Raw genomic sequence first — 16,129 nt, 5'->3', positions numbered from 1 at the left:
AGTGTCTTTTAATTTCATGGCTGCAATCACCATCTGGAGTGATTTTGGAGCCCAAAACAATAAAGTCTGACACTGTTTCCACTGTTTCCCCATTATTTCCCATGAAGTGATGGGACCAGATGCCATGATCTGTTTTCTGAATGTTGAACTTTAAGTCAACTTTTTCACTCTCCTCTTTCACTTTCACCAAGAGGCTTTTTAGTTCCTCTTCACTTTCTGCCATAAGGGTGGTGTCATCTGCATATCTGAGGTTACTGGTATTTCTCCCTGCAATCTTGATTTCAGCTTGTGCTTCTTCCAGCCCAGCGTTTCTCATGATGTACTCTGCATCGAAGTTAAACAAGCAGGGTGACAGTATACGGCCTTGATGTATCCTTTTCCTATTTGGAACCAGTCTGTTGTTCCATGTCCAGTTCTAACTGTTGCTTCCTGACCTGCATAGAGGTTTCTCAAGAGGCAGGTCAGGTGGTCTGGTATGCCCATCTCTTTCAGAATTTTCCACAGCTTATTGTGATCCACACAGTCAAAGGCTTTGGCATAGTCAATAAAGCCGAAATAGATGTTTTTCTAGAACTCTGTGGCTTTTTCCATGATCCAGCAGATGTTGGCAATCTGATCTCTGGTTCTTCTGCCTTTTCTAAAACCAGCTTGAACATCTGGAAGTTCATGGTTCACGTATTGCTGAAGCCTGGCTTGAGAATTTTGAGCATTACTTTACTAGCATGTGAGATGAGTGCAATTGTGCGGTAGTTTGAGCATTCTTTGGCATTGCCTTTGGGATTGGAATGAAAACTGACCTTTTCCAGTCCTGTGGCCACTGCTGAGTTTTCCAAATTTGCTGGCATATTGAGTGCAGCACTTTCACAGAATCATCTTTCAGGTTTTGAAATAGCTCAACTGGAATTCCATCACCTCCACTAGCTTTGTTCATAGTGATAAGACTGATCATAAACTAGGCCACAAAACAAGTTTCTACTAATTTAAAAGGACATAAATTATATCAAGCATTTTCCCGATCACAATAGTATGAAACTATAAATCAGTTACAGGAAGGAAAATGGGAAAAGCACAAGTATATGGAGGTTAAACAATATACTACTAAAACTCCCACATCTTTTATGTCTACTGCATTGGCAGGTGGGTTCTTTACCACTAGAGCCACCTGGAAAGCCCAATCACTAGTAGTGATATTGAATTTGTAATAAAGAAATTCCCAAGAAACCAAAGTCCAGGATTGAGTGGTTTCACAGGGGAATTCTGTCAAATATATAAAAAGGAGCTAATACCCATTCTTCTCAAACTATTCCAAAAAATTTAGGGGGGCAGAACACTCCCAAATTCATTCCTTGAGGCTGCCATTACCTTGATACCAAAACTGGACAAGGATAATACAAAAAAGGAAAATGATAAGCCAATACTGCTGATGAAAATAGATCTAAAAAGCCTTAACAAAATATTAGCAAGCCAAATTCAACAATATATAAAAATGATCATACACCATGATCAAGTGAGATTTATTCCAGGGATATAAGTATGGTTCAATATTTAGAAATCAATCAATATTAAATAGTACATTAATGAAAGGATAAAAATCACAGGACAATCTCAATAGAGAGAGAAAAAGCATTTGACAAAATTCAACATCCTTTCACAGTAAAAACTCTCATCAAGGTTGTTATACAGTTATCATATCTCAACATAATGAGGCCATTTATGACAAACTCACAGCTAACATCATACTCATTGGGAAAAAACTGAAAGTATTTCCTCTAAAGACAAAGATGTCCACTCTCACCACCTCTATGTAACATAATATCAGAAGCTCTAGGCACACCAATCAGAGAGGGAAAATAAATAAAAGGTATCTAAATTGGAAGTGAAGAAGTAAAATTGTCACTATTTTCAGATGACATGACACTATACATAGACAACACTAAAAGTGTCCACGCAAAGAACTAATTAATGAATTTAGCAAAGTTGCATGATATAAGATTAATATACAGAATCTGTTGTTTTTCTATATACTTTTAATGAATAATCACAAGGAGAAAGAAAATAATTCCATTTAAAATTGCATCAAAAAGAATAAAATACATAGGAATTAACTTAACCAAAAAGGTAACAGACTTAAACTCTAAAAAGTATAAACCAATGATGTAGGAAATGAAGATACCCTGTGTTCTTGGAGTCAAGGAATTGATACTGTTAAAATGTCCATGTCCATCAAATACCCATGAAATTTTTCACAGAATTAGAACAAATAATCCTGAAATATATATGGAACAAGAAAAGACCCTAAATTGCCCAGGTAATCTTGAGAAAAGAACCACCAATCTGGAGGTAACACACTTCCTGATTTCAGACTATACTACAAAGCTATAGTAATCAAAACAGCATGGTACTGGCAAAACAGAATAGAGAGCCCCCAAAACCCCACACACTTATGGTCAATTAATTTACAACAAAGGAGGCAAGACTGTACAAAGGAGAAAAGACAGTCTTTTCAATAAGTGGTGTTGGGAAAACTGGACAACTATGTGTAGAAAATGAGATTAGAACATGTCCTCACATAACACACAAAAATAAACTTACACAAAAATAAAGATCTAAATGTAACACCTGAAACCATAAAACTCCTTAATTAAAGAAAACTTAGAACACTCTTTGATGTAAATTGTAGCAATTTTTTTTGGATCTGTCTCCTCAAGTAAAAGAAATAAAAGCAAAAATAAACAAATGGAACCTAATTAAACTTGAAAGCTTTTGCACAGCAAAGACAACCACTGACAAAATGAAAGACAAGCTACAGAAAGGGAGAAAATATTTGCAAATGATATGATCAACAACAGGTAACTACTTGAAATATATAATCAACTCAGATAAGTGAATATCAAAAAACAAACAACCCAACTGGAAATGAGCATAAGAACTGAATAGACATTTTTCCAAAGAAGACATACAGGCACATGAAAGGATGCAGAACACTGTTAATCTTCAGAAAAATGAATATCAAATACACAATGAGATATCATCTTACACCTGTCAGAATGACTATCATCAAAAAGACCACAAATAACAAATGCCGGTGGGGATGCGGAGGAAAAGGAACCTTATAGATTATTGGTGAGAATGTAAATTTGTGCAGCTACTATCAAAAGCAGTATGGAGGGTCCTCAAAAGACTAAAAATATAACTACCATATGATCCAACAGTAATTTCATTCATATATCTGAAAAAAACAGAACAAAATATACATGCACCCAATGTTAATAGCAGCGTTATTTACAATAACCAAGATTTGGAAGCAACCATTAACAGAGGAATACATAAAAAATTATGTTGTATTTATACACACAATGGATTATTACTCAGTCATAAAAAATAATGGAATTCTGCCATTTGCAACAACATGGATGGACCTAGAGGTTTTTATGTTTAGTGAAATAAGTCAAATACAAATACCATGTTACCACTTACATGTGGAATCTAAAAGATAAAAGAATTCCATGAATATAACAAAACAGAAACACACTTAAAAATATAGAGAACAAACCAGCGGTTACCAGTGCAGAGGGGAAAGCGGGGAGGAGTGAGATATGGGTATGGGGTTAAGAGATATAAACTACTATGTATCAAACAAGCAACAAGGATACATTGTACAGCACAGAGAAATGAAGTCATTATTTTATAATAACTTTAAATGGAGTATAATCTATAAAAATCCTGAATCACTATGTTGTATACTTGAAAACTAATATTCTAAATCAACTATACTTCAATAAAAAACAAAAGGAATGAAGGACCAACACATATGACAACATGGTTAAGTCTCAAAAACCTTATGCTGAGTGAAAGAAGCAAGATGCAAAATATCATGTATTGTATTATTCCATCTGTATTAAGTGTCCAGAAAAGGCACGTCTTCAGAGACAAAAAATTTATTATTGATTGCGTGGGCTGGGGGTAAGAATGAGGAGTGCTTGCAAATGGGCATGAGGTATCTTTTTACAGTGATGGACATTTTTCTAAAATTGGAATGTGGTGCTAGCTATACAACTCTGTAAATTTTCTTTAAAAAAATCATTGAGTTATATCCTTAGAGTGAGTTTTATAGTATGTAAATTATACCTTACTGTTAAAAAATAGATATGAAACCACCATGCCGTTTTATATGCAATTCTGACTTTTATAAATAAACCTTCTAATACAAGACTTTTATAAGATAGGGAAGGCAGCCCTGATACACAAAAACAGTATGACAGAGGTTCCCAAAAGTTTGAAAACTAATCTTAATATTCTCGCTCCACACATGGATGAGTCACATGGCATTAGTGCCTGACACCTAATAGGCCTCAATAAATGTTTACTGGACAGAAAATTAAACCATCTTTACAGGGTGACTTTCCCCCCAACATACCATCCACTTGATAGATGAAATGCAGTTGATTAGGGCATTTTTTCCTTAAGAAAACTTACATGAAACATCAACATCTCCAGGGAAAAAGTTGTCTTAGGTAGTCAGAATCATTTACTAGGCTATGATGAGGTAAGATACTAACTCCTGTGTGCTACAGACCCTCTTGATTTAGTAGTGGGTGTAGACCTAGGTTGACCAAGGTTTAACTGTGCATCAACAAGAGTCATGGTAGAGTAACGGAGGTGGAAAAACTGTACATGGGCTTTCCACCATCATCGCCTATACATGACCCAACTCACTTGCACTGACATTTCATTTGCTCCCTAACTGCAAAGATGGCTACATACCCAGGGGAGTAAATGGAATACTTGGTGAACATTGCAGTCTGCCATAGCTGCCATCAAGGGGCCTTGTCTCAGGATTCTTTTCCACAGCTAGAGACAACCTCCTTCTCCATCTAACTGATTAAGAACCGCTAATCAAGAAGTTAGGATAGATGACCTTCAGATTCTTTGAAGCAAATTTTGAAGGACACAAATATTCTGCGTGGTATCCCTGAAGCACTTTGCTTTTTGGAGAGGAGGTGGTCCTTGATTCACCTTCTCCCCACCCCCCACCCCCACCACTGGAAGGATATCATCTGGTACATGGTAGCAGCTCATGGAGAAGGAAATGGCAACCCACTCCAGTGTTCTTGCCTGGAGAATCCCAGGGACGGGGGAGCTTGGTGGGCTGCCGTCTATGGGGTCGCACAGAGTTGGACACGACTGAAGCGACTTAGCAGCAGCAGCAGTAGCTCATGGAGTATATGGAATTGAATTTTGTCTCAGAGAAACAGGTCAGGTGAAAGCCTACAGTCTGAGTACGAATATCTCCCATCTTCCCATGGTATTCTTCAGTCACAACTTTTTTTTTGGTTGACATTCCCTCAAATCAGTTAAATAGAACCAAGAAATACAGGTAAATTCTGAGGGAAAAGGAGCAAAAAATGATGCAATGTAAACAAACACTTTTACTGTTTTATAGCACCACAACTATCACCTCATCTATACATAATATTTTGTTATATATTATTATACATAATAAATAGTGCTAAACAAAAAATAAGATCAATGCTTTAGAATAAAAGAAAGAAATGAATCAAGATTTATGTTATTCCCATGTGATGGTATTTGGAGAAAATGTCTGATGAGGCTGCTACCAATCCACATTCCATTATTTATAGTATTAATATTTTAGCCCCTTAGCTTCTGGTCCCTGTTCTTGAAATGTCAGTCTTATCTTTTTCAAATATTACCTTTAAAATCCAGGACCAAACTCCTTAATTCTGGCAATTTTGACTTTCTGTGTAACATTCTCATGCTTTTTTCTTTTTTGAAGATTAAAACAAGATCCCCAAATGAAACTTCTGTTGCTCAGTTAATTATTCTTTACGCTGCACATATTCAGTAACAACTCACCCACTATCTAGGATGCTATTTCTTTTTTGACTGAAATTTTGCCCATTGCTCAAGTCCCAAATGGGTCTTAACCCCACTGTGAAACTCTCCCTGAATATTTCTGCTCTACTGGCCTAAGCACCTGAAGAACCTATGGTCTACAACAGTCATCTACGCACCAGGAACTATCCAGAAGTCTTCATTAAACTTTTTGAGTCTCCTTCTCCCAGGTAGACAGAGTATAAGCTTCTTTAGAGACTATATTACATTATTTTATATCCCCATATATGGATTAATAGAGGACACTCAAGAAATATTTATTGCATACCTACTCTTGAGCTAGGCCTTGTAGAGGAATAAATGTGCCAGTAGGTGTATTTATTAGCTGAATTAATGTTTGAAGAATCATTAAGTTTTTATATTTTGGAATTTTACATTGGGCTGGATTTTTTTTAAATGCTGCTACTCCAAATTAAGCTTTAATATACATCATCCTCATTTATCAGTATTTCCTGAATTTATATTTTAGTTTTAGTGAAAATATCATTCTTGAAAATATAAATGCTGGACTTCATTTTTGAGAATTTATCCTTACATTCATCATCTTCTGATTCTATTTCATATACCAATATTATGTTTTCCCTTGTCATTAGCAGATATGTCCCTGGATCTCCAAATCTACATCTATACACAAAACTTGCGTCCAAAGATTATATCTTTTAACAGCTGGATTGCCTATTATGCTAGGTATGATAATATACAAAGAAAAATATCTATTTCCCCTAATAATTACAATAACATTATTAAGTGTTCCTCTAAATCCATATTAAAGCAATAACAAACTACAGATTCTTGGAGTATAAAATAATCTTTAGTAAATTTTATTACCTTGTTCCCTTTACCATTCAAAAATCCATTGCTAATCTGCGAATAATGTTCTTTCTAAAAGAAAAACACCCTCTGAAAAACTCCTCCTGCCATTCTTGCATTATGCCAGCAGTTTATTTGCTTTTCCTTTGACATCTACGCCTTTAAAACTAGCAAAAGAAAAAAAAAAGAGAAAAGTTTAACTCTCACATCTCTCACTGTGTCGTAAAATCCTTTGTCAATTACCCTGTGTGCTTGAGAGTTGTCCGTTTCTTTTTCGATCGAACTACAGTTGTCTCGGCACCCTGATTTACCAGTTTGATCCACGCTGTACTGGTTTTATCAGTTTGGTGATTCTTTTTACAGATTGAGCACCATGATAAAAGTCTAAAAGTTGGGCAATTCCAGGCTAAATTGGAGCAGTCTTTTCCCGTAAAGCTACCCGGTACCACACTAAATTCCAGGGAGAATGAATGATAGATTATGCACCAATAGGGAGTGGAGAAGAGTATTTTGTCTAAATTTGCAACCCAATCCTTGGGAGCCAGAGGTGGGAATTTTAAAACGGGGTTGGTCTTTTCTTTGGAATTTTCTTAAAGGGGTATCACTGCCCGTTGATGTTAAAGTTTACCGAACACTGCCAAATTACTGGTTTGGATTAGAGGATTGCCTCCACCCCCCCTTGTTTTGAGTGAGGCAAAATGTGAAACTGACACTTGACAAATTCAGACAACTTTTAAGAGTGTCCATAGGATAATATGGGCTGCCGAAGTGGCTCAGTGGTAAAGAATCTGCCTGCGATTCTGAAGACGCAGGTTCTTCGATCCTGAAGACGCAGGATATCTAGGTGGGGAAATGGCAACCCACTCCAGTATGCTTGCCTGGAAAATTCCATGGACAGAGGGACCTGTTAGGCTATAGTGGGTGGGGTGGCAGAGTCCGACCCCACTGAGCAGGGCACACACAGGATAATATATTAATACAAAGAATCACATGGCTACTTTTGTGTCAGTTTCAGATGGTAGACGTTATTTTGCCATAGGTCTTATTTTTAGTTAATGTAAGTCTGCTCTGTTATCTCTAACAGTAATTAAGTAAACCAATATAAATCTATAAAGTCAAGATTGCTTGACAATGAACCAGTAGTTTAATCAACATCAAGCTTTTCAAAGAATAACAGTGGTTTCTTAAGAGGAAGGTTTTTTAAAACTTCATTTCAGAAGAAACGTTGTCACACTAACAAGCAAGGAATTTAAAAAGTATTTTGTACTGTTCCCTAACAATGCTTGGATCTTTTTTTTTTTTCCCTTTTTACCAACATGAAAGATTCTTCCTTTTATGACTCTGCTGACACGGGAATATTTTAAAATATTTATTGATAGACTACTCAGTCATGCTAGGAACTGCCAGAGTATTTTATTCACTAAATTGTTAGTGTCCTTTTAACGATAGTTTCTCGCAGCGCACTTCAAGTATTTCAAGAGCAGAGACTAGGTTACTGCCTCACGTTTGGAACGAACTTGCCAGCGCGCAGTGACTTCTTTTTATACTGTGCTTTAATAAGCTTACTGCTGTTGCTGCTGCTACTGCTAAGTCGCTTCAGTCGTGTCCGACTCTGTGCGACCCCATAGACGGCAGCCCACCAGGCTCCGCCGACCCTGGGATTCTCCAGGCAAGAACACTGGAGTGGGTTGCCATTTCCTTCTCCAATGCAGGAAAGTGAAAAGTGAAAGTGAAGTCGCTCAGCCGTGTCCGACTCTTCGCGACCCCATGGACTGCAGCCTAACAGGCTCCCCGGTCCATGGGATTTTCCAGGCAAGAGTACTGGAGTGGGGTGCCATCGCCTTCTCCGAATAAGCTTACTACTTGATCACTAACCTTGGCCATATTACAGAAAACCACCGGGTCTCAGTTGTGACCGTCAAACGAGTATAATAATACTATCTGTGTCATAGGATTGCCATGAGAGTTAAGTGAGATAACCTGTCCACAGATCTTAGAACCTTGCCTGGTACACACTGGGTGTTATTCTTCTAATTTCTTAACGTATGTATTGAATACGAGGACAAGTGCGTCAGTGAACGTATGAACAAAAGAACTAATAAATTACTGACTGTCCCTGAGGCCGGAGCCAGCTAAACCACCCTCTCAAAACTCTGAGCACAAACCTCCACCTCAACCGTAACCCCCGAAGCCAGAGCCGGAAGCAAGGACCGAGCCGGAGGCGGGGCCAGTAGCAGAGAAGCCGCAGTTTTGACCAATAGGCACGTCGCTTGGAAAACGAGCATCTCGCCTGACCTATCGTAAGACGGCGACCACAGGGGCGTTTTATCGCGAGCTTCCTCGCCCGGGCTCACTCCTCCCCCAAAATCTGAAGAGAGGGTCCCGCCCCGCCCAGCCCCGCCCCACTTTCGCCCGCGCCCCGCCCCGTCGCCGCCGGCGCTCCGCCCCGCCTGCCGAGCCCGGGCTAGCCGTCCGGCGCCCCTCAGCTCGGGAACGCTGGCTTCGCCGGCAGAGGTGAGTGGTGCTTTGCTGCTTCGGGTGCCTCACGTAGCAGTGCCCTGTGGCCCGGCCGCTGGCCAGGCAGGCCGAGCCTGGCAGAGGCGTCGGGCCGCAGCAAGTGGACCTTGGCCCGAGCGGGCCCACCCGGGCCTCGGGTCTCCACTGCCGCCGGGCCCTCCTAGCCCTAGGTGGTCGCAGAATCCCTTCACCGGATCAGTGAAATCCTTTCTACTAGTCTCGCTGCTTCCAAACTCTAACGGCGAGAGTGCTTGGTTAACTGGGAAAAATGGCATGTGTTCTGCCTGACTTCTGCCAGCCTTCTCAGTACTGAGAAAATAACAAACGCTTTTATTGTACGATTTTAATCCTCTAATATCCAATATTAGGAAGTTGGAGTGGGTATTCCACCGAGTTAAGTATGGAAGTCAATCGAAGGTACTCCTTTCCCTTTAAAACCACCTGCTTAAAAGTGTGTGGAATTTTCTTAAGGTGGAAAGGTTTGTTTGCTTTAAACAGTAATAGAGTGGATTGGTGTTTACCTGTCAGAAAACTCCTATGTAGGTGCAGTTGTATACAGCTAATATTAAGTGCATCATTTGCTTTTAATTGTAGATAAGAGGTACCGAAGGGAGTATGTGTGAGAAAATTATCCTGTACTGCCAATGAATGCATTTGGAAAACCATTACCATTATTTATTATTGACAGTTTTCAGATTTCATTTGTGTAGATTTCATCTGCCAAACTGCATTTTAACAGAATGTAGTGACGTTTTTACGGAGAAGGCAATGGCACCCCACTCCAGTACTCTTGCCTGGAAAATCCCATGGACGGAGGAGCCTGGAAGGCTGCAGTCCCTGGGGTCTCTATGAGTCCGACACGACTGAGCGACTTCACTTTCACTTTTTACTGTCATGCATTGGAGAAGGAAATGGCAACCCACTCCAGTGTTCTTGCCTGGAGAATCCCAGGGACGGGGTAGCTTGGTGGGCTGCCGTCTATGGGGTCACACAGAGTTGGACACGACTGAAGCGACTTAGCAGCAGCAGCAGCGACGTTTTTAAAGCAGTCAATCCTACCCATCTCTGCAGGATTTAGAAGGAAAGCCATCAGGTTATGCTGTATTCTCTCACTGGATCTAACCATCAAGGAGTGTGGGCTGTGCTTTGTGGTCTTAAATTTGTGTAAGCTTTGCCTACCGTTTAAATAGTAATAGGAAGAAACATGGGCCCTACTGAAGTTCATGAAAGGCTGCACTGTAGAAGAATGCACAGGCTTTGAAGTCGTTCATTTGGGTTGGAATTCTGAGGAGTTGCTTTCTGAGAAAACTCAGTTTCCTCATCTATAAAACAGGCTAAATAACATATATCGCAATGCAGAATTTTAAGGATTGAGAGATCAAAGCACATAGAAGGCTCAGCCTATAGTATCTACAAGCTGACCTTAGATCAGAGATGAAAAACACTCTACTGTGCAGTGTTACTCACATGGCCTACTTTCAGCAGTTCATCAGCTGTTTGAGGGCCTGCTTTGTGCTAGAGGCAGGAATACAAATGTGAAGAAAACAGTGGGATCTCTGCCCTCAGGAGCTCATGGTACAGTCTCTTGGCTAGATTTATAATAGATAGATACATCAATAAATATATAGATTATAAATTGTGGAGAGTCCTACAAAGAAAGAGGAAGAGAGAATCATTTATTTGGGATGGAGAGGTGGTTTTACATTGAAACCTGAAGGGTGTTGAGACAGTGTTTTCAAGGCTAAGAGGAGAGCAGCAAGTGATGTGAAGAGTGCGGCCCTGAGAAGCACTAGAAAAGCCCAGGACTTTGGTGAGAAACAGGAAGGGTGCTGCCAGGCTGAAGGAGTGGGTGGGGCCAGGTTGTGGAGAGCCCTCAATACCTGGCAAGTTTGATTTTTCTAAATAAACTTTTGAAGGTTTTTTTTTTTTTTTTTAAGAACTCATGTGAGTAGGGAGTGAATTTACCTGAGAAAGAGAGGGAGACATAATTGAATTTACTTTTTTAAAAGCTCCCTGCTAAGTGATTAATGTATTACAGATTGACTGAACACAGGGAGACCAGTAAAATATATGGCCAGGCAGGAGATGACTGGTTTTCCATTTTGGCAGATGGAGAAATGTGGATTGATTTGAGGTGTATGTTGGAGATGGAAACCATAGGCCTTGTGATGGATTGGAGGTGGTGGGTGACTCATTCATGATAGGTGGGTGGAATCATTCTTGACTTCAGGCTTTCCTGGTGTTTGGAAAGACCGGGAGAGATTTGGATAGGTGATGAAAATAAAAAACTCCTATTTGAAAGTGTTAAGTTTGAGGTGTTTCTGAGACACCTAAACTGCTTCCAGTTTACCGTTTAAGTGAATAATTACCCAGGAAGCTTCCCCTTCCAATAACGATCATCAACGTTATTTCTAGCCTAGTTATCCTTGCTTCACAGAGAGAATTAAGATGTGGAAAGATTATCTTGTTTAGAGTCATGTAATATGTCTGATAAAAATAGGGAAGTGAGTTGCTAGTATAAAAATGGGAAGGTATTGGACTCTCATGCTCCATTGGGGAGATTATTGAGTACTCCATATTCTCTGCCCTTTCATATAAAATAGCAGATACTTTCCTATTAGGAGTTAGAGTTTGGAAATAATGGAATATAAATGAAAAGTTACAAAACACTGCTTACTGAAAGCTTATGTTACTACATTTGTACTAATTTGGTGTCAATTCTCAGTGAAAATTTTTCTTAAGAAAAAACATTTTCTTTGAAGGTATTTTCCTTTGGAGAGTTTGAGGAAGTGTGCCCAAGTAAACGAGAGCAGAATCTTTGAACAAAGCTCAACTTGATTTTAGTGTTTTACCGTTTCCTTAGTATCTTGTAGAATCCTGTTGGTCTGTGTTTGCAAAGACTTCAGTCTGGACACACTTCCCCACCCAAAGAAAAAAAATCCTTTATTCCCTTATAAGCTGCTTGACCTTCGGCAGATTATTGTAGCTCTGAGCTTGTTTCTTTTTGTGGTGATTGTGAAGTTTGTTTCTGCCCTGTGTCTAATTGATAAGATGGCAAATCTTATTTCTCCTCCTACCCATGTAGGAGGGAATTTAATCTGTTCTGGGTTCTGGCCCTTACCAATAAATTGTTGTCTCCATTTTATATGTTAGGCAGCTGAAACCCAGAGAGGTTGTATTTCCTAGGGCAGTATTTCTTCTTTCACTGAAAGAATAAAGTAAAACTATGTTCCCAGGCCTGTTTCTTTGCTACTTAAGATAATCTGCAAAGCTAAGAAGAGAGGAGAATGAGGAGAAAAGAAAGAAAATATTACAATGTAGAACAATATTTAGATAGTAAGAAGCGAAGAAAATGAAGCTGTAAATAATCTAGTCATATTAAATATTTTAAAAATATTTTAAGCTAAAGACAAAATGAGGTAGGAAGGAAGGAAATGGCTTTGCTGTGTCTGATTTTTAAGTTCTTTCTTTAGTTATGTGTTAGGAAACTGGTCTCTGTTCTCTTAGATAGGGATTCCTATCTCAAGTTCAAGAACTATTTTTTCAAATAGGACTATTCTACTAAGTAGTAAATATTGTTTAAATAGAGTACTTTTTTATTAGTTATTCATTTTAATCTTTTAAATATGTATGAAAATTTAGTTGCTGTGAAATAAAAATGTAGGAATTGATGTATAACTCTCCTTTTAATGTCTGCAAATAGCTATATATGCTAACTGGTTTATTTGGCAGCTTTTGTTACCAGTATCATAATTTTCAGGTTTTTTGTTCTCTTTAGAAATGGATCAATTTTGACAAGATGTAGTACTGCAGCGTGCCTGATGGAATATGTTCAGCCATGGCATCCGAACTTTGTAAGACGATCTCTGTGGCAAGGCTGGAAAAGCACAAGAATTTGTTCTTAAATTACAGGAATCTGCAGCATTTCCCATTGGAGTTACTGAAAGATGAGGGACTACAGTACTTGGAGAGACTCTACATGAAAAGGAACTCCCTTACAACCTTGGTACAGTATTACATTACATTTTTTAAAAGTTATTTATAATGTAGTCCTGATCAAGATATGTTTTATATATCTTAAGATATCCAGAACCAAGATGTATATCCCCTCTTATTGTGTAAACGTGTAATAAAAGTACATATACAGTGGTGGAAATTATTTAGGTAATTACTTAGGTGGAAATTCACTAATTCCTGCAGTTACAAAGTTGCAGGAGTTGTATAGGAAAGCAAAATATTCACTAATATACCACTTAGTCCCACACACTACTGCATATAAGATAGATAGCCAACTAGGACTTACTGTATAGCATAGGGAGCTCTACTCAATATTCTGTGATAACCTATCTGAGAAAAGAATCTGAAGAAGAACGGATATATGTACATGTACACCAGATCACTTTGCTGTACACCTGAGACTACTGCAGCGTTGTGAATGAACTATACTACAATAAAATTAAAAAAAATTAGTCCCCATTCAGAAGCCCCTCTTCACTTAGTCTGTGCGTCTCTCTGGGCCTGTGCTTTCTTTGCTGTTAAGATTCTTAAATGATTTATGGATGTTATAGTATCCAATAGACCAGTTAAAAAATAAGGAAGAGAAAGGCCAACAAGGATGACTTTGATTTAGAGGTATTTAAAAAGATAATAATTTGAAGATTAAAATACTAAAATTAGCATTAGAAGGCTTGATGTGTTTTGAGCATTTTGAAAAACTCCAAAACCAAAAAATCTACATGATTGCACTGTGAAAATCAAATGACTTTGAGCTATCACCCAATTTATTGGGGAAATTTTTGCCACAGAAGCCAACATTTTATGATATTAAAAAAACTAAAATATTTTTCAAGAGAATGTCTCTGTCAAACTTTTTATTCCCAATATTTACCATGATATTTGGTCTCTGTTTTAAATGAATTTGCTTTATGTGGACTTTTCTGATTATCATTGAACCTCATTTAAGTTTTTCACGTTGAATTCTAGTTCTTATTCATATTAGATGATTTATGAAGTCTTATTGTTTCTTTGTGAATGGGCCCTTCTTCATTCCCTTCTCTGAACGTATATGAGTATCTGAAAATATACCTTACTGACTTCATATATATGGAGTGTTTTTCTGGAAAAGTTTTTAATCTGTGTAAAATATCTACAGTGTGTAGAAAGCATTGCTGTGTCTGAAAGTAAATGTAAATCTATCTTTCATTTTTAGTCTTTGGCATATTGGTGTATGGGGCTTCCCAAGTGGCACTAGTAGTAAAGAAACCGGTTGCTAATGCAGGAGACGTATGCAATGTGGGTTCGATCCCTGGGTCAGGAAAATCCCCTGGAGGAGGGCATGGCAACCCACTCAAGTATTCTTGCCTCGAGAATCCCATGGACAGAGAAACCTCCAGTCCATGGGATTGCAAAGAGTCGGACATGACTGTAGCAACTTGGCACACACACATATTGATGTATGTTATTTTGCATGCCTAGATTTTTTCAAATTAAAATGTTCACTTTTCAAACCTTAATAATCGTATTAATCCTTTTTGCAAGATCATCATTCCATAAAGTGAAACCGTATTTATGTAGTGTTTTTTACCCGCTTTGGAGAAGAAGTGGTATAAGAAATAATTTGTCAAGAATTATAGCCTAGATTTTCTTATGTTTGTTGTTAATATACAAAGAAAAGGTTGTGAGTGGATTACGTCTCAAACAGTCATAGTCTACTGCGGTAGAAGTAATTGACCTTTGCTTATAAAACTAACAATAAACTTCTGGTTTTGTGGCCATTTCTTGCCTGAATTTTTCTGTTTATGAAAAATTTAAATATCTACTATTTTAACTGATATAATGGCTTCCAAACATACATTTCAAGTTCATTATTTGTCACCTTGTTTGTTGAAGATTAAATTGTTGCATATGTTTATAATGATAGGTGTATGTATTTTATTTTAATGGTTTCTCTTAGCTGGAACATTTGATTCATGTGTATCAAAGAGCTTTTTCAACTGTGAAGTGCGATACAGATATCAGTATGTGAGAATGGTAGCAACCATACCATTCCCTGACTATGCTGAGCATAAGACAGCTTATTTATCCAGTAGAGTCTGCGAATGGCTTCCTGCACAGGTTTTGAAAGCAGATGGAACAGTACTTGCCCTTGTGTGCTCCAAACTAGTGAGTTCAGGCTTTTGGAATATTTGCTGGTGTTATTGATAGGGTATATTTCCTATAGAAATAACATTTAGTATGTGAAATTTGACTTACAAATGCAGTAGTGTCCAAAAGAAAAAACATTATTGGAATCATACAGTATCTCAAACACATTAAGAATTAATTGGCTTTTTTTTTTTTTGAGGAAGCTTGAGAACCTGCCAGTCATTTCCATTTCCACATTGTTTTGTTATTTTTTATTAACATTGTTTTATTGTGTTTAAATGTCCTGTCCTCAGCATTCCCCATTTCCCCTACTGATACGAAGCCTCTTGGTGAGAAGAGGAGTCACTGAGGCCTGACTTCTGTCCTTCCTTTTTCTATTTAAGTTGCTCTGTATCGCACTGTGGTTTGTATTTGTAGGATGATTGTGTGTCAAATGCTCAGAACTTGGGGAATGCCCATTTTAAAATGGAAGGACAGTGAGAAAGAATAAACTTTTTTTATATATAAAAGAATAACTTCCTATATTACCTATGAAAATGATATGTGCCCTATAGCAACCAATATAGAGGAAGACATGGAAAGTAGTTGTTTCTCTTTCTGTTCATCCAGTTCTGTGCTTTGGAATAACCAGTATTTATAGTTGGATTGTGTCCTTCCACTACTTTGCTTCTGTTTATATAATTATGTACTCTGTATTTTTTGTCTTTTTAAAAAACAAAAGGGAATCATACTATACATATTT

General features: G+C 38.0%; 2 protein-coding genes across 10 annotated transcripts in view; one reads left to right on the top strand and one right to left on the bottom strand.

Moving 5' to 3' along the window:
* Positions 1-7,181, bottom strand: part of TTC23 (tetratricopeptide repeat domain 23) — a 165,182-nt gene extending 158,001 nt beyond the window's left edge. For 2 of the 4 annotated variants that reach the window (XM_070358179.1, XM_070358185.1), the window contains exon 1: positions 6,934-7,181. The gene's annotated coding sequence lies outside the window, so the exon portion shown is untranslated. Of the gene's footprint in view, positions 1-6,744; positions 6,894-6,933 lie in introns of all 4 variants that reach the window. The other 2 variants (XM_070358181.1, XM_070358182.1) reach the window with 2 other exon arrangements.
* A 1,907-nt stretch (positions 7,182-9,088) lies between these two features.
* LRRC28 (leucine rich repeat containing 28) overlaps positions 9,089-16,129 on the top strand; it is a 194,033-nt gene continuing 186,992 nt past the window's right edge. For all 6 annotated transcript variants that reach the window (XR_011461553.1, XM_070357922.1, XM_070357920.1 and 3 more), the window contains exons 1-2: positions 9,089-9,240; positions 13,022-13,249. Coding sequence is in view for 5 of the 6 variants with exons in the window: in XM_070357922.1 (XP_070214023.1) it covers positions 13,082-13,249 (168 nt within the window). In the remaining variant the exon portion in view is untranslated. The remainder of the gene's footprint in view (positions 9,241-13,021; positions 13,250-16,129) is intronic.

Source organism: Bos mutus, chromosome 21 (genome assembly GCF_027580195.1).
Source record: "Bos mutus isolate GX-2022 chromosome 21, NWIPB_WYAK_1.1, whole genome shotgun sequence".
NCBI lineage: Eukaryota > Metazoa > Chordata > Mammalia > Artiodactyla > Bovidae > Bos > Bos mutus.
The sequence above is the reverse complement of the archived record's forward strand: the minus strand, read 5'-3'. Positions and strand labels throughout refer to the sequence as shown.